Here is an 18,514-nt window from a genome sequence, read left to right as displayed (position 1 = left end):
CAGCGACGGGCACAGCATGGCGACGATGATGTCATAAAGGTTGCCTCGACCAATCAGCGACGGGCACAGTCTGCCGCGAATTTGCCTCGACCAATCAGCGACGGGCACAGTATCGACGTAGATGTCATAATGGTTGCCATGGCGACGATGATGTCATAAAGGTTGCCTCGACCAATCAGCGACGGGCACAGTCTGCCGCGAATTCTGGAATCATCATTGTCCATATACTACGGGGACATGCATATTCTAGAATACCCGATGTGTTAGAATCGGGCCACAATCTAGTATTCTATAAACTTCTGGCAACATGTCTCCGAATTTCCAAGCAATAATTTTTGTATTTTTTTTCTGACAAAGAAAAATGGTCAAAATGAAAAAAAAACAGTGCTTTCAGACCTCAAATAATGCAAATAAAACAAGTTCATAATCATTTAGAAACAACAATACTAATGTTTTAACTCAGGAAGAGTTCAGAAATCAATATTTTGTGGAATAACCATGATTTTTAATCACAGCTTTCATGCGTCTTGGCATGCTTTCCACCAGTCTTTCACACTGTTTCTGGTGCAAAAATGTAAGCAGTTCTTCTTTGTTTGATGGCATGTGACTATCCATCATCCTCTTGATTACATTCCAGAGGTTTTCAATGGGGTTCAGGTCTGGAGATTGGGCTGCCCATGACAGGGTTTTGATGTGGTGGACTCTTAATTTTTGCCAGAGCTCTATGTGTAGATAAAACAAGGGGACCAATAAATTAAAGTCGGCTAACCACCTAATGTACTTGGAGGAGCTCCTGGTTGGCCAAGTGTTCCTGTGTACGGGGAGCCAGGAGAGACGGCTGTTGGGGAAGCAAACGTTCTGTCAATGGCTTCCTAATATGGCTGGTTTTACATTGCTCCCCCCAAGCATGGCCAGCCATGTATGTATGGGCTCAAAATACTCATATACAAAACTTACAAAAACAAAGGCGTTTTTTGAAACTTGACCTGATGAAGCTTAGTGTGTCATACACAAATACCTCTGCAGGCACATACAGTACAATGGTGCTTGGGTGTGTGATGTGCTCTAGGTGCTTGCTTAATCCTGACCAGCAGGTCTATGGTGTACGTTCGCAGATATTTTCTGGAAGTGTTCCAATTTTTTTTTCCTGTATATGTTCACGTCACAGACCTTTGCCTCACTTCACATGATGGGACTGTCATACACGGCAATAAACCGACAATACACTGAGCAGGACTGCTGTTTATTATCACATTCACAATGGTGCCGTCTTCAATGATGGAGTCACGCTTTCAGGTATGATTGGCTATTTAACTCTGTTATTTCCTATGATATTCTGCTTTACAGACAGAGGGCAGTCTCCTGTCAACAGCCGCCTGCAGCATAATGGCTATTGTGAGCCTACAACTGTCAACATAACCTGTCAGCAGCTGCCCAAACCGCTGTAATCACAGCTTGGCTGCATGGTTGCAGCAAGGTATATTATTTTCTGAAATGTTCCGGTGTTTCAGATAAGATGTAGTTGGAATACACAGCCGGAGACTATAGCGAGTGACGAGACAAGTCCAGCCTGTTCCCGGTGATTGACAGGTCTCTCGCTAAGTGGCACAGGTAAAAACCGTCCAGAACTAGTGTCGTCTCTCCCTATAGCCCCTGTCGAATCCTAACGAGATTTCTTCTGAAAAGCCAGAGCCTTCCAGAGGAAAATATATCTGTCTGCCATTGTGCAGCCGAGCTCTGATCCATGCTTCCTATAGATTGGGCAGCATGAATCGAGTGACAGGTTTCCTTTAAACAATGTTGATCTCTGTTATAAAGAAAGGAATCAGAATAGTTACTTGAGTTTCTCTGATAACTAAGTGTAGGGTCATCCAAGGGGAAGTCAGTCTGGTGATTTTACTTATGTTTTTTCCTGTCAAATTAATCGGAATGGCGCATACAATTCAGTAGTTTTGTGCAAAGCCAAACATTGTAATTTTTCTGTCTTCAACTGGTTTTGCTACCTTTTTTTAGTGGAAAAAGTTGCACTTTTTGCGAAATGTCATAACAAACATGCAAAAAAATAGCTCACTTAAATGAAATAACTCCAGGGAAAGGGAGGACTGAAATAGAGTTGCACCAAATTTAGCAACTTTTGAAAAAAGTCGCATTTGATGAATCTGTCTAAAACATCTGAAAATAAAAAACACATTGACATAAAAAAAAAAATCAGAAAAGCAACAAAATGAAAAACGGCGCAAATCATTTTATGAATTTGTCGCTGATCAAAATGTATTCATGCCTAACAACTGACCGAAAAGGAATGATGAATCAGGCCCCATAGATATATTTATTACAGTTGAGCAAAAACATTGGTCCGGCATCCAATCCAGTCCTGGTGTGCCAATACTGATGTCCAGTCCTCTGTGCCAGCGGAGCTGGGCAGTGTTCACTTTTGCACTTAACTAGACCCTGCAGTGACATGACTTTGTGGCGTGATGCCCATCATGATGCAGTGTGAGGTCTAAATGATTTTATCTTACGGGACCGAGTAAGGCCTCTTTCACATGTTTCGATATTTCCGGTACTGCTGAAGGCAGCGCTCATCGTTGTCGCATGAACTCACTGAGATCAGCACGACCAGGCGACAATGATGGGAGTTGTATTCAGCACCCGCTGTGTACATCAAATAAATATTTATTTTTTTTCAAATGCTGTGGGCTCCAGCGTAATTTTCATGACTAGCATAGAGAAAGCTGATCTCTGGGGGCTGATGGTAATAATCTGGGAAAGGGGCCAATATCCCAAAAGGTTCCCAGGCTATTAATAACAACTCACAGCTGTTGGCTTAGCCTTTACTGGTTAGCTTATGGGGGACACCAGAAGAAAATGACATAAGGTCCCCCTATAATTTCTAACCAGCAAAGGCTAAACTGTGGGCTGATATTAACTTGCGAAAAGGCCAGAAATATCTCACGTGCTAGCGGTGACGTCATGAAGGTTACTGCAGCTAATCGGCTGGCTCACACTGAACAGCTGGCTGTGACCAGCGGGACCCTTTATAGCGTTACCCGCTAATCACTGATACTGTGTCCCAAGCTCAGCTCAATGTCTCCTGAATTCATGGCTGGGTGCTCGCATCATGCCACCATTCAGCCATGCAATCCAGATGTAGCAGAGCTGGAGTTCTTTGTGGGACAAATGGACTGTAATAAATAAGAAATGGATAGTAATAAATGGGAAAAGAGGGTGGGAAGTGTTTATTTCAAATAAAGGAGTCTGTGTCTTTCTATCAATTAAAGGGCTTTATTCTGGCTGTGTATATAATGGGAATGGTGGTAGATTCGGCCTCGTGGAGGAGAAGAGCAAGGAAGAAGATTGATAGGGCAGTCATACTGTCTATGAGGTGGTAGCATCTCAGCCCCCTTTTTGTCGCAGACATCAACGTACATCCAATAAGCGGAAAGCAGGCCAGGCAAATTTGATGCAGTAGCCGAAGGTTGAGCAAGACGAATGGGAACTAAGTAATTCTCGTGGCACTCCTGACTCCAACAGAGTATTTCTCCATATTTCCAAGACAGATTCATGTTTTCGCTGCCGTGGAAGATACAGGAGCAGGGAATGAGACAGACCGGACAGTACATAGAGAGAGATTCTCTCCGAGTGTAGCATTCATACCCGAAGTTCCACAGGCTCGGTAATAAAAATGATAGTCTCGGAGAGAAGTTTTCCATCTCTCAATGAAACCACCAATGGATCCTGTAGACACTGGGTCGGGATTTGATACCACTCCACAATGGCCTGTTGAATGAGATTTCCTGCAGAACCAGAGTCCAAGTAGGCCGACTCAACAAAACAGATGTTGCCATAGGAAGGATACTGACAGAGTCAGCGATGGAGAGGAGTTATCCTCGCCCAGGGTAGCCTCTCCAACAGACCCTTGGCTCTGTAGTTTCCCATTTTTTTCAGGGCAAGAGCGGATTAAATTTTCTGGACTGCTGCAATAGAAACTTCCCTTGGGAAGACGTGAGTCCTGACGAAGCTTCGCCATCTTCACCTGGTCGGTTTGCATGGACTCTGGGGAGGGTGCCGCAGCTGAGGTTTGCTGCATGATCGGCCTTTGAAAGGTAGGTGCCAAGCACAAAGGTCTTCTCTCCCAAGTCACCTCTTTGGAATGCTCTTGAAACCTGATCTCGATCCGAGTTGCCAGGGACACCAGTTCATTCAGCGAGGTGAGTATATCACAGCCGGCCAGCTCATCCTTGATTCTCCCAGAGAGACCCTCCCAAAAGGCAGCCACCAGCGCCTCATTAGAGGACAGGGTACATGGCCCACATTGAGGTTTCCCTGGCACAGTTTGAGGAGAGAAGATGCTGCAGAGGAAATGTGGCCAGGCTCATCAAAAACCTTATGGGAGCAAAAAGGCAGTACCACTAGATCCACTGATACTTCTGCTTGGAATAAAGCCTCCGGGGTTCTCCAAAAACTTACATAGGTTGGTGATTTTGCTGGGAATGGCGTCTAAAATACACATTGCATCTAAGTGGAAAACTCCTTCGCTCTCAATATCTTTAGTTAAAGACAGAATGAATACTATCATGATGTATGAGCGTATCAGGCAACGAGAACCGACACCTGGAATACCTTTTTTCAAATTTGGACTCCCTGGCTGGATTTAAACCCTGGTGAACAAATGTCGCTAGCTCTCACTCTTTCTCCATGAAGCATTGACTGGCAACACCTTGGTGGACCGAATTGCTGAATTATTAAATACAGGTCCTTCTCAAAAAATTAGCATATAGTGTTAAATTTCATTATTTACCATAATGTAATGATTACAATTAAACTTTCATATATTATAGATTCATTATCCACCAACTGAAATTTGTCAGGTCTTTTATTGTTTTAATACTGATGATTTTGGCCTACAACTCCTGATAACCCAAAAAACCTGTCTCAATAAATTAGCATATCAAGAAAAGGTTCTCTAAACGACCTATTACCCTAATCTTCTGAATCAACTAATTAACTCTAAACACATGCAAAAGATACCTGAGGCTTTTAAAAACTCCCTGCCTGGTTCATTACTCAAAACCCCCATCATGGGTAAGACTAGCGACCTGACAGATGTCAAGAAGGCCATCATTGACACCCTCAAGCAAGAGGGTAAGACCCAGAAAGAAATTTCTCAACAAATAGGCTGTTCCCAGAGTGCTGTATCAAGGCACCTCAATGGTAAGTCTGTTGGAAGGAAACAATGTGGCAGAAAACGCTGTACAACGAGAAGAGGTGACCGGACCCTGAGGAAGATTGTGGAGAAGGACCGATTCCAGACCTTGGGGAACCTGAGGAAGCAGTGGGCTGAGTCTGGTGTGGAAACATCCAGAGCCACCGTGCACAGGCGTGTGCAGGAAATGGGCTACAGGTGCCGCATTCCCCAGGTAAAGCCACTTTTGAACCATAAACAGCGGCAGAAGCGCCTGACCTGGGCTACAGAGAAGCAGCACTGGACTGTTGCTAAGTGGTCCCAAGTACTTTTTTCTGATGAAAGCAAATTTTGCATGTCATTCGGAAATCAAGGTGCCAGAGTCTGGAGGAAGACTGGGGAGAAGGAAATGCCAAAATGCCTGAAGTCCAGTGTCAAGTACCCACAGTCAGTGATGGTGTGGGGTGCCATGTCAGCTGCTGGTGTTGGTCCACTGTGTTTCATCAAGGGCAGGGTCAATGCAGCTAGCTATCAGGAGATTTAGGAGCACTTCATGCTTCCCTCGGCTGAAATGCTTTATGGAGATGAAGATTTCATTTTTCAGCACGACCTGGCACCTGCTCATAGTGCCAAAACCACTGGTAAATGGTTTACTGACCATGGTATTACTGTGCTCAATTGGCCTGCCAACTCTCCTGACCTGAACCCCATAGAGAATCTGTGGGATATTGTGAAGAGAAAGTTGAGAGACGCAAGACCCAACACTCTGGATGAGCTTAAGGCCGCTATTGAAGCATCCTGGGCCTCCATAACATCTCAGCAGTGTCACAGGCTGATTGCCTCCATGCCACGCCGCATTGAAGCAGTCATTTCTGCCAAAGGATTCCCGACCAAGTATTGAGTGCATAACTGAACATTATTATTTGATGGTTTTTTTGTTTGTTATTAAAAAAACATTTTATTTGATTGGACGGGTGAAATATGCTAATTTATTGAGACAGGTTTTTGGGGTTATCAGGAGTTGTATGCCAAAATCATCAGTATTAAAACAATAAAAGACCTGACAAATTTCAGTTGGTGGATAATGAATCTATAATATATGAAAGTTTAATTGTAATCATTACATTATGGTAAATAATGAAATTTAACACTATATGCTAATTTTTTGAGAAGGACCTGTAAATGAACTGCACTTAGTAGCAATCGCTGAGTTGATGAACCATTGATTAACCTGTGTCGGTGACGGTATAATGTTTATTTCTATGAGAGAGATTACTATAATGTGGATTTATAATACCCCAACCCTAATGTTCTTCCCATTTTGTATTTGTCTTGTCCTAGTCTTGTCTTAAATTTGTCTACATAAATATCCCCCATATGTAATATTCTGTTTTTGTTGATGTATGTGCAAAGTTTGTATATTCAGTGCTTCCATGTTGGGAGATCATTGTGTTGTTCTTTAAATAAAAATGATTGAAACAAAAAAAAAACCTTATGGGAGGGTTCTAGAAAGGACTGGAGGTTTGAAACAAGAGGAACCCCTCTCTCCCATAGGGGATTAAGCCATGCCAGAGCTTCGACAGTGAGGTGGGACATGATGAAAGCCACTTTGGCCCCATCTGAAACAAACTGATGAGCCAAGAGTTCGAAGTGCAGCGTGCATTGATTGATGAACCCCCAACATAGGGCAGGGTCGTAACCATAATATGGAGGAGCTGACAGATGGGGACCGGAACCAGGAACATAGCTGGCAGGCTGATGGGTCACGGTCGGCGTTGCCATAGCTTGGTGGTCTAAGAACAGCCAAGATGGTTGTGACTAGGTGAGCACCTGACTCTTCACTACAGCCCCTGATGGTGGGGTTAGGCTTGGCCCCCGATGGACACCACGTGCTACTCCAAGACTGACATTGGACGCATGGCAGCTGACCCCCAAGAGACCGATAGCTGGAACAGCCCAGTAGTAGAGTACAGCAGATGTTGGCAGGCATGGCAGGAACACAGGAATCACAGATGCTGGGTAGAGAGATATGCACTGGCAGGTGCAGGCTGGTATACAGATAAGCACTAGAAGGTGCAGGCTGGTATATAGATAAGTAATGGCAGGTGTGGACTGGTGTGCAGATAAGTACTAGCAGGTGCAGGCTAGTATGACTGGTATACAGATAGGCACAGCAGGTGTGGGCTGGTATATGGATGAACATGGCAGGTGCAGGCCGGTATACAGATAAGCACATGCAGGTGCAGGACACTTTACTACGGTATTCACAGCCCCTTTAAGGAGGAAGCAGGTGCGCACACCCTAAGTATAGTGCCCGGGCATCTGCGCTCCACAGCTGAAGGAGGAAGAGGAAGTGCGGGACAGGGACCGTGGCGGTGAGCCGGCGTCCCTGTCGTCGGAGGAGAGAAGTGTGCAGGGACGCCGGTGCTACAGTGTATTTTTTACAATATGACTATGGGGTTAGAAATGGGGGTGTCTTATAGATACCTTTCCATTCTAACCCCTGGGTTTGATGTCAGCGGCCATAAAACAGCTGACATCAACTCCAACTCTATTACCCCACTTGCCACAGCACCAGGACAAGTGGAAAGAGTGAGGCTAAGTGACAGATTTGGTGCCATTTCTAGGGCGGCTGAGGGCAGATGTTCTTAGCCTGAGAGGGGGGCCAATATCCCTGGCCCCTTCCCAGGCTATTAGTATCAGCCCACAGCTGTATATTTAGCTTTTGCTGGTTAGAAATTACAGGGGGACCCTACATTATTATTTTTTTCTGGGATTTCCCATAAACTAAACAATAAAGGCTAAGCTAGCAGCTGTGAGCTGTTATTAATAGCCTGGGAACCTTTTGGGATATTGGCCCCTTTCCCAGATTATTAACATCAGCCCCCAGCGGACGGTTTTCTCTCTGCTGGTCAATAAAATTACGCAGAAGCCCACACCATTTTTTTAAAATAATTTATTTTATACACAGCGGGTGCTGAATGCAACTCCCATCATTGTCGCCTGGTCACACTGATATCAGAGACCCGAGTATAAGCCAACCCCCCTAATTTTGCCACAAAAAACTGGGAAAACTTATTGACTCGAGTATAAGCCTAGGGTGGAAAATGCAGCAGCTACCGGTGAATTTGAAAAATAAAAGTAGATGCTCCATGCCGTTCATTATGGCCCCATAGCTGTGCCATATAGTGCTCTGCACCGTTCATTATTGCCCCATAGCTGTACCATAGAAAGCTGTGCCATATAGTGCTCTGCACCGTTCATTATTGCCCCATAGCTGTACCATAGAAAGCTGTGCCATATAGTGCTCTGCACCGTTCATTATTGCCCCATAGCTGTGCCATATAGTGCTCTGCACGGTTCATTATTGCCCCATAGCTGTGCCATATAGTGCTCTGCATCGTTCATTATTGCCCCATAGCTGTGCCATATAGTGCTCTGCACCGTTCATTATTGCCCCATAGATGCTCCATAGAAAGCTGTGCCATTGCTGCAGCTGCTGCTGCAATTTAAAAAAATTGACATACTCACCTCTCTTGCTTGCAGCTCCTCAGCGTCCCGTCCCGGCGTCTCTCTGCACTGACTGATCAGGCAGAGGGCGGCATGCACACTATATGCGTCATCGCGCCCTCTGACCTGCACAGTCAGTGCGGAGAGACGCCGGGAAGACGGAGCGGCGCCCGGCGTGTGGTACGCAGACAGGTGAATATGTAATACTTACCTGCTCCCGGCGTCCCGCTCCTTCCCCCGGACAGCTGGTCTTTGGTGCCACAGCCTCTTCCTCTATCAGCGGTCACCGTTACCGTCATTAGAGGAATGAATATGCGGCTCCACCCCTATGGGAGTGGAGTCCATATTCATTTCTCTAATGAGCGGTCTCACGTGACCACTGAACAGGGGAAGAGCTGCGGCACCCGGAGACCGTGGGACTGCAGGGACAGCGCCAGGAGCCCCGGAAGCAGGTAAGTATGCCTCAGCGCCCTCTCCCCCTCACCCGCCGACCCTGTCGCCGACCGTGACTCGAGTATAAGCCGAGAGGGACACTTTCAGCCCAAAAATTTGGGCTGAAAATCTCGGCTTATACTCGAGTATATACGGTACTTTCAGCACACGGTGCTTGGGAACAATGCAAACTATACCACTTTTTCCCAGGTGCCGGTACGTGTCACACTGATGACACATGGATGTCATCTGTATGTTATCATTGTGCACATGTGCGGGACGCTTTGCTACTGTTTAAAAACGAACATGTCAGCATGTTTTGCCCACGGACACATGGTCTGTGGAAACACACTGACGTGCGCAGATCTATTTATTTGAATGGGTGTAATTAAGTGTCTCTGGTACATGTAGAAACTGTCCCCACACATACCAGAGATACTGCTGTGTGAAGGAAGCCTAAGGGAAAGAGGCGGCAAGGCCAAAGTGATCAATGCCTTGATCTGGCTTCTGTGGGGAATCGGACTGAATGACAAACCAAGTCAGTGTGAAACTTTTTGCTCAACTCTTTTTTTTTTTACTGAACTTCTCGCTATCAGCTGATAGTCAAGCATTTATTAGTGATCATCATGCTCTGATGATCGGCATGCTGGTGATTATAAGGAATCATGCTTTTCCTGAGAGAACACCCTCCAGCACTCAGCTCCTCCTGGTTATATACACACCTCTGAGAACTACTGCTGGGGATTGGATGGGGATCTGCCTCATTATGAACTTCTCGCAGTGTACAGTACACGACAGTGCTTTGTCGCACTGCCAGGTACTATAACCTTTGGCCCATAGTATTCTGTGACATGTTTACGTCCTGCATGGAACAGCTTACAATGATCAAGTGTCGGCACCAGGTAATAAAAAAAAAAGCTCCTTGGGGCAATGTACTAATATGTGTGTGTAGGTTTAGTCTTAAAGGGCTGGCCTAGAAATTAGGCTAATTCCTCCAGGACAGGAACTGTTAACACTTGTAGTTCTGCATTAGTCCAGGGTAACCCTGGGATGGCAGATTCTCACTTGCCATGATGAAATGACATAGCTGAAGGCAGATTGCTAAAATTCACAGGCAGAAAGTCTATTACCATCAGTTCGTGCCTTTTCTTGAGCTGTTTAATATGCTCCTACAGACTCATTTGCTTGTTATTTTTCTTAAGAAAAACATATTAATGTTGATCAGTGTTTTTTTCATCTCTTAGGCCTCATTCACACGTCAGTATGTCTCCATCAGTATTTGTATGCCAAAACCAAGAATGTCTTCAAAACACTGAACAGGTGTCAATCTTTCAATTGTAGTTTTTCTCTGTAAGTTCCACTCCTGGCTTTGGCATAGAAACACTGATGCAAAATGCTGACCAAATACTGACATTTGAATGAAGCCTAACTCATCTTTTTTTTTTGGTCATTGTGCCCTTTTTTACCATCAGCGCGGCATCCGCTTATTTTGTATGCAAGAAAAAAAGTTTCCAAATTTTTCCTACTCATCAGACAATACAAAACTGGAAAGCACTAATATGCAGTACGGATGGCATACATAGGGTCTGTTTTTTTCGTTGACCCGTTGACTTGAATGAGTGATTTTGATTCACAAATCAGATCGGTATCAGACTTATATTTGTTTTGTTTTGTTATTTTGCAGACAGATTTTCCACCCCTTAAAAAATTGAGACATTCGATTTTGATCCAATTTGCCAGGCAGATCCACAATATTTTTCAAGAGGAAGACCCTACAGGAAATGTCAAAGTTTTTTTCACTAGGAAAACTACAGTAAAAAAAGAAGACACCAGGAAATGCTAGCAAAAATGGTGGTGGTCAAAACATAAAAAAAAGTGCTCAGGAAACTACCAAAATAATACTAAAAAAGACGCTTCAGAAAAAATCCTCTGGCGTTTCCTGAAGCATCTTCCTGGCGTATTTTGAGCCTTCCCATTGACTTCTATTATAAAATGTAGTGGGAAATGCCTGCAGAATGGTCCACTCACTTCTTTAAACAGCTAGTGTCTTAGGAAATGAAAAGTGGGTAAAAAAAAAAGACTGAGTGTTTTGAGTGTTTAGCTAGTGCTTTTTTTTTTCAGGAGTTATTTTGGAACGGGAGCCACCTGAAAAATACATCACATGCACACACCCAATGGGGAATGTCTTCTAGCTGTGAAAAACATGTATAAGAATATTAACCCCTTCACCCCCAAGGGTGGTTTGCACGTTATGGACCAGGCCAATTTTTACAATTCTGACCACTGTCCCTTTATGAGGTTATAACTCTGGAACGCTTCAACGGATCCTGGTGATTCTGACATTGTTTTCTCGTGACATATTGTACTTCATGATAGTGGTAAAATTTCTTTGATATTACCTGCGTTTATTTGTGAAAAAAATGGAAATTTGGTGAAAATTTTGAAAATTTCGCAATTTTCCAAATTTGAATTTTTATGCAATTAAATCACAGTGATATGTCACACAAAATACTTAATAAGTAACATTTCCCACATGTCTACTTTACATCAGCATCATTTTGGAACCAAATTTTTTTTTTGTTAGGGAGTTATAAGGGTTAAAAGTTGACCAGCAATTTCTCATTTTTACAACACCATTTTTTTTTAGGGACCACATCTCATTTGAAGTCATTTTGAGGGGTCTATATGAAAATACCCAAGTGTGACACCATTCTAAAAATTGCACCCCTCAAGGTGCTCAAAACCACATTCAAAAAGTTTATTAACCCTTCAGGTGTTTCACAGGAATTTTTGGAATGTTTAAATAAAAATGAACATTTAACTTTTTTTCACACAAAATTTAATTCAGCTCCAATTTGTTTTATTTTACCAAGGGTAACAGGAGAAAATGGACCCCAAAAGATGTTATACAATTTGTCCTGAGTACGCTGATACCCCATATGTGGGGGTAAACCACTGTTTGGGCGCATGACAGAGCTCGGAAGCGAAGGAGCGCCATTTGACTTTTCAATGCAAAATTGACTGGAATTGAGATGGGACGCCATGTTGCGTTTGGAGAGCCCCTGATGTGCCTAAACATTGAAACCCCCCACAAGTGACACCATTTTGGAAAGTAGACCCCCTAAGGAACTTATCTAGAGGTGTGGTGAGCACTTTGACCCACCAAGTGCTTCACAGAAGTTTATAATGCAGAACCGTAAAAATAAAAAATCATATTTTTTCACAAAAATGATCTTTTCGCCCCCAATTTTTTATTTTCCCAAGGGTAAGAGAAGAAATTGGACCACAAAAGTTGTTGTGCAATTTGTCCTGAGTACGCTGATACCCCATATGTGGGGGTAAACCACTGTTTGGGCGCATGGGAGAGCTCGGAAGGGAAGGAGCGCCGTTTGACTTTTCACTGCAAAATTGACAGGAATTGAGATGGGACGCCATGTTGCGTTTGGAGAGCCACTGATGTGCCTAAACATTGAAACCCCCCCACAAGTGACACCATTTTGGAAAGTAGACCCCCTAAGGAACTTATCTAGAGGTGTGGTGAGCACTTTGACCCACCAAGTGCTTCACAGAAGTTTATAATGCAGAGCCGTAAAAATAAAACAAAAATCTTTTCCCACAAAAATTATATTTTAACCCCCAGTTTTGTATTTTCCCGAGGGTAACAGGAGAAATTGGACCCCAAATGTTGTTGTCCAATTTGTCTTGAGTACGCTGATACCCCATATGTGGGGGGGAACCACCGTTTGGGCGCATGGGAGGGCTCGGAAGGGATGGAGCGCCATTTGGAATGCAGACTTAGATGGAATGGTCTGCAGGCGTCACATTGCGTTTGCAGAGCCCCTAATGTACCTATACAGTAAAAAAAAACCACAAGTGACACCATTTTGGAAAGTAGACCCCCTAAGGAACTCATCTAGATGTGTTGTGAGAGATTTGAACCCCTAAGTGTTTCACTACAGTTTATAACGCAGAGCCGTGCAAATAAAAAATATTTTTTTTCCACAAAAATTATTTTTTAGCCCCCAGTTTTGTATTTTTCCAAGGGTAACAGGAGAAATTAGACCCTATATATTGTTGTCCAATTTGTCCTGAGTACGTTGATACCTGATATCTGGGGGGGAACCACCGTTTGAGCGCATGGCAGAGCTCGGAAGGGAAGGAGCATCATTTGCAATGCAGACTTAGATGGATTGGTCTGCAGGCGTCACATTGCGTTTGCAGAGCCCCTAATGTACCTAAACAGTAGAAACCCCCCCACAAGTGACCCAATATTGGAAACTAGACCCCCCAAGGAACTTATCTAGTTGTGTTGTGAGAACTTTGAACCCCCAAGTGTTTCACTACAGTTTATAACGCAGAGCCGTGAAAATAAAAAAATAAAAAATTTCCCCCCAAAATTATTTTTTAGCCCCCAGTTTTGTATTTTCCCAATGGTAACAGGAGAAATTGGACCCCAAAAGTTGTTGTCCAATTTGTCTTGAGTACGCTGATACCCCATATGTGGGGGGGGAACCACCGTTTGGGCGCATGGGAGGGCTCGGAAGGGAAGGAGCGCCATTTGGAATGCAGACTTAGATGGAATGGTCTGCAGGCGTGACATTGCGTTTGCAGAGCCCCTAATGTACCTAAACAGTAGAAACCCCCCACAAGTGACACCATTTTGGAAAGTAGACCCCCTAAGGAACTCATCTAGATGTGATGTGAGAGCTTTGAACCCCCTAGTGTTTCACTACAGTTTATAACGCAGAGCCATGCAAATAAAAAATATTTTTTTTTCCACAAAAATTATATTTTAGCCCCAGTTTTGTATTTTCCCAAGGGTAACAGGAGAAATTGGACCCCAAAAGTTGTTCTCCAATGTGTTCCGAGTACGCTGATACCCCATATGTTGGGGTAAACCCCTGTTTGGGCGCACGGGAGAGCTTGGAAGGGAAGGAGCACTGTTTTACTTTTTCAACGCAGAATTGGCTGGAATTGAAATGGGACGCCATGTCACATTTGGAGAGCCCCTGATGTGCCTAAACAGTGGAAACCCCCCAATTATAACTGAAACCCTAATCCACACACACCCCTAACCCTAATCCCAACGGTAACCCTAACCACACCTCTAACCCTAATCCCAACCCTATTCCCAACCGTAAATGTAATCCTAACCCTAACTTTAGCCCCAACCCTAACCCTAACTTTAGCCCCAACCCTAAATGTAGCCCTAACCCAAGCCCTAGCCCTAACCCTAGCCCTAACCCTAGCCCTAACCCTAACCCTAGCCCTAACCCTAATGGGAAAATGGAAATAAATACATTTTTAAAAATTTTTAAATTTTTCCCTAAGGCTACGTTCACATTAGCGTTCTGCGCCGCAGCGTCGGGCGCCGCAGCGTCGCCGCATGCGTCATGCGCCCCTATATTTAACATGGGGGCGCATGGACATGCGTTGCACTTGCGTTTTGCGACGCATGCGTCACTGCGGCGCACGCGTCATGGCGCAGAGGACGCAGCAAGTTGCATTTTTTGTGCGTACAAAATTAAGCAAAAAAAGGACGCATGCGTCGCAAAACGCAGCGTTGTGCATGCGTTGTGCATGCGGTGTTCCTGCGTTGTGCGTTGCGTCGCCGACGCTGCGGCGCACAACGCAAATGTGAACGTAGCCTAAGCGGGTGATGAAGGGGGGTTTGATTTACTTTTATAGCGGGTTTTTTAGCGGATTTTTATGATTGGCAGCCGTCACACACTGAAAGACGCTTTTTATTGCAAAAAATATTTTTTGCGTTACCACATTTTGAGAGCTATAATTTTTCCATATTTGAGTCCACAGAGTCATGTGAGGTCTTGTTTTTTGCGGGACGAGTTGACGTTTTTATTGGTAACATGTTCGGGCACGGGAGATTTTTTGATCGCTTTTTATTCCGATTTTTGTGAGGCAGAATGACCAAAAACCAGCTATTCATTAATTTCTTTTGGGGGAGGCGTTTATACCGTTCCGCGTTTGGTAAAATTGATAAAGCAGTTTTATTCTTCGGGTCAATACGATTACAGCGATATCTCATTTACATCATTTTTTTATGTTTTGGCGCTTTTATACGATAAAAGCTATTTTATAGAAAAAAATAATTATTTTGGCATCGCTTTATTCTGAGGACTATAACTTTTTTATTTTTTCGCTGATGATGGTGTATGGCACCTCGTTTTTTGCGGGACAAGATGACGTTTTCAGCAGTACCATGGTTATTTATATCCGTCTTTTTGATCGCGTGTTATTCCACTTTTTGATTGGCGGTATGAGAATAAAGCGTTGTTTTTTGCCTCGTTTTTTTTTGTTTTTTTTACGGTGTTCACTGAAGGGGTTAACTAGTTATGTAGTTTTATAGGTGGGGTCGTTACGGACGCGGCGATACTAAATATGTGTACTTTTATTGTTTGATTTTTTTTTATTTAGATAAAGAAATGTATTTATGGGAATAATTTTTTTAATTTATTTATTTATTTAGGAATTTTTTTTTACACATGTGGACATTTTTTTTAAACTTTTTTACTTTGTCCCAGGGGGGGACATCACAGATCGGTGATTTGACAGTGTGCACAGCACTCTGTCATATCACCGATCTCACTGACAGGGCTGCAGGCTTACCAGCGTCTGCACTGAGCAGACACTCGGTAAGCCACCTCCCTCCCTGCAGGACCCGGATGCCGCGGCCATCTTGGATCCGGGACCTGCAGCGAGGAAGGAGGTAGGAGACCCTCGGAGCAACGCGATCACATCGCGTTGCTCCAGGGGTCTCAGGGAAGCACGCAGGGAGCCCCCTCCCTGCGCGATGCTTCCCTATACCGCCGGTACACCGCGATCATGTTTGATCGCGGTGTGCCGGGGGTTAATGTGCCGGGGGCGGTCCGTGACCACTCCTGGCACATAGTGCCGGATGTCAGCTGCGATAGTCAGCTGACACTCGGCCGCGCTCCCCCCGTGAGCGCGGCCGATCGTGCTGGACGTACTATTCCGTCCTTGGGAAGTAGGGCCCACCCCACATGGACGGAATAGTACGTCCAATGACAGAAAGGGGTTAAAAAGACAGAAGTGTGAATGACTATAAACATAAGGATGAATGACCTCGGGGAGATCAAAACATCCAACACCGCGGAGACACCATCACGTATTTCTCAACGCAGTGATTCAGAATTGATGTTTATAGTCTTTTCACTAGGCACTGCTCCTAATAGCCAGTTTCCTACTCCACACTGATGAGGGGCAAATACCCCGAAACAGCTGTCTGTGGATGGATACCATGTTTTGGCATAGGTGGTTTTCCTTTATTGGATGCTGCCCTTCCCGTGGTTGTTCCTTCCCGGTGAAAGACCTGGCTATTCATTGCTTGCGTTGAGAAACACGTGATGGTGTCTCCGCGGCTTTTCTACATGCAGTGTGAATGAGGCCTAAGGCTGGTTTTGTCAATGGTCCACAAATACAAATAGAGAAGTGTCCAATTATAATCTGATTAAAATCTGCCAATCAAAAGCATTGGAGCACTTGGTTCAGGCATTTATGTGTATGATGGGCAGCAAGGTGGCTCAGTGGTTAGCACTGCAGCCTTGCAGCGCTGGGGTCCTGGGTTCAAACCCCACCAAGGACAACATCTGCAAGGAGTTTGTATGTTCTCCCCATGTTTGCATGGGTTTCCTCCGGGTTCTCCGGTTTCGTCCCATATTCCAAAGATGTACTGATAGGGAATTTAGATTGTGAGCCCCATTAGGCACAGTGATGATAATGTGTGCAAAACTGTAAATCACTGCGGAATATGTTGGCGCTATATAAAAATAAAAGATTATTATTATTATGGTTGAGTCTGGAGAGATATCTGACAGCCTTTGGTTTGGCTGACAGCTCTCTCTTGTGTATGGCTGTCTAACCCCCATGGCCCCACCTTACCTATGGGTTGGTAATTTTGATTATATAAACACTCCTTTAAGGACTTTAGCACAATTGTACAACCATATTGATAAAAGTCTATATAAATTCATCAATACATCTCCACCTTACAAATATCAGCAGAATTCAATGAACTCTCAAGATATTTTAAAGAATTTGTTTTTTTTTGTTTGTTTGTTTTCCACATTACTCTAGGGTATGGCGGGATAATAGATTGTCACTTGTCATGATGAAAAACACATCACTGCAAGAAAATCGCTGAAATTTAGAGCTAACGGATGGTGTTGAGCTACACAATCGTAAAAGTAAAGACTTTTATTGAATATACAGTCTAGTAAAATCATTTTTATCCTCAGACTAATTGTCGACAAAGTGCTTTCATCCATAGCGGCGTGCTATGATGTTCTAGATGTATGGAGGCCTTACCTTGACATACAGTGCTTTGCAAAATTATTCACCCCCTGGCTATTTACCTATTTTCTTACATTACAACCTGTGTATAAATATTTTTGTAATCCGATTTGTGTGTGATGCATCATCACTAAATTGTCTAAGCTGCTGAAGTGAGAAAAATATAGGCATAAATTAAATTTATGGGATCAAATGACTAAAAATTGGCATGTGAATATTCACCCCTTTTGCCATGAAGCCCCTACAAATTTCTGGTGTGAGCAATTACCTTCATAAGTCCCATGCTTAGTCAGAAGACGTCACCCTGTGTGCAATCTAAGTGTCACATGGCTGTCAGTATTTTACAGTTATATGAAAAAGTTTGGGCACCCCTATTAATCTTAAGCTTAATGTTTTATAAAAATTGTTTTTTTTTGCAACAGCTATTGCAGTTTCATATATCTAATAACTGTTGGACACAGTAATGTTTCTGCCTTGAATTGAGGTTTATTGTACTAACAGAAAATGTGCAATCTGCATTCAAACTAAATTTGACAGGTGCATAAGTATGAGTTTGAGCACCATCAAATCCATTATCATCAAATGGGGAAAACACCACAACAAACTTGCCAAGAGAGGGCCGTCCACCAAAACTCTCAGTGCGGGCAAGAGGGCATTAATCAGAGAGGCAGCACAGAGGACAAAGGTGACCATGAAGGAGCTGCAGAGTTCCCAAGCAGAGACTGGAATATCTGTCCATACGACTACAATAAGCCATATACTACATAGAGGTGGCCTTTATGGAAGAGTGGGTAGAAAAAAGCCTTAACTTAAAAACAAAAATTGTAATGCTCGTTTTGAGTTTGCCAAAAGAAATGTGGGAGACTCTCCAAATGTATGGAGGAAGGTGCTGTAGTCAGATGAGGCCAAAACCAATCTTGGCCACTAAGGTAAACACTACGTCTGGCGCCAAACCAACACAGCTCATCATCCCAAGAACACCATCCCCATAATGAAACATGGTGGTGGTGGCAGCATCATGCTGTAGGGATGTTGTTCGGCAGCAGGGACAGGGAA

At 43.9% G+C, this 18,514-nt stretch overlaps 1 protein-coding gene across 2 annotated transcripts in view; it reads left to right on the top strand.

Annotated features, from left to right (window-relative positions):
- Nucleotides 1–1,173: 1,173 nt before the first annotated feature.
- Nucleotides 1,174–18,514, top strand: part of FPGS (folylpolyglutamate synthase) — an 87,545-nt gene continuing 70,204 nt past the window's right edge. The window contains exon 1 of one of the 2 annotated variants that reach the window (XM_077283896.1): nucleotides 1,174–1,296. In XM_077283896.1, the coding sequence (XP_077140011.1) occupies nucleotides 1,261–1,296 (36 nt within the window). In that variant the 5' untranslated portion in view covers nucleotides 1,174–1,260. Of the gene's footprint in view, nucleotides 1,297–9,809; nucleotides 10,030–18,514 lie in introns of those variants that run through there. The other variant, XM_077283897.1, reaches the window with a different exon arrangement.

This window comes from Ranitomeya variabilis, chromosome 2 (assembly GCF_051348905.1).
Source record: "Ranitomeya variabilis isolate aRanVar5 chromosome 2, aRanVar5.hap1, whole genome shotgun sequence".
Lineage (NCBI taxonomy): Eukaryota > Metazoa > Chordata > Amphibia > Anura > Dendrobatidae > Ranitomeya > Ranitomeya variabilis.
Note: the sequence above shows the minus strand (reverse complement) of the source record. Positions and strands in the feature narration are given on the sequence as shown.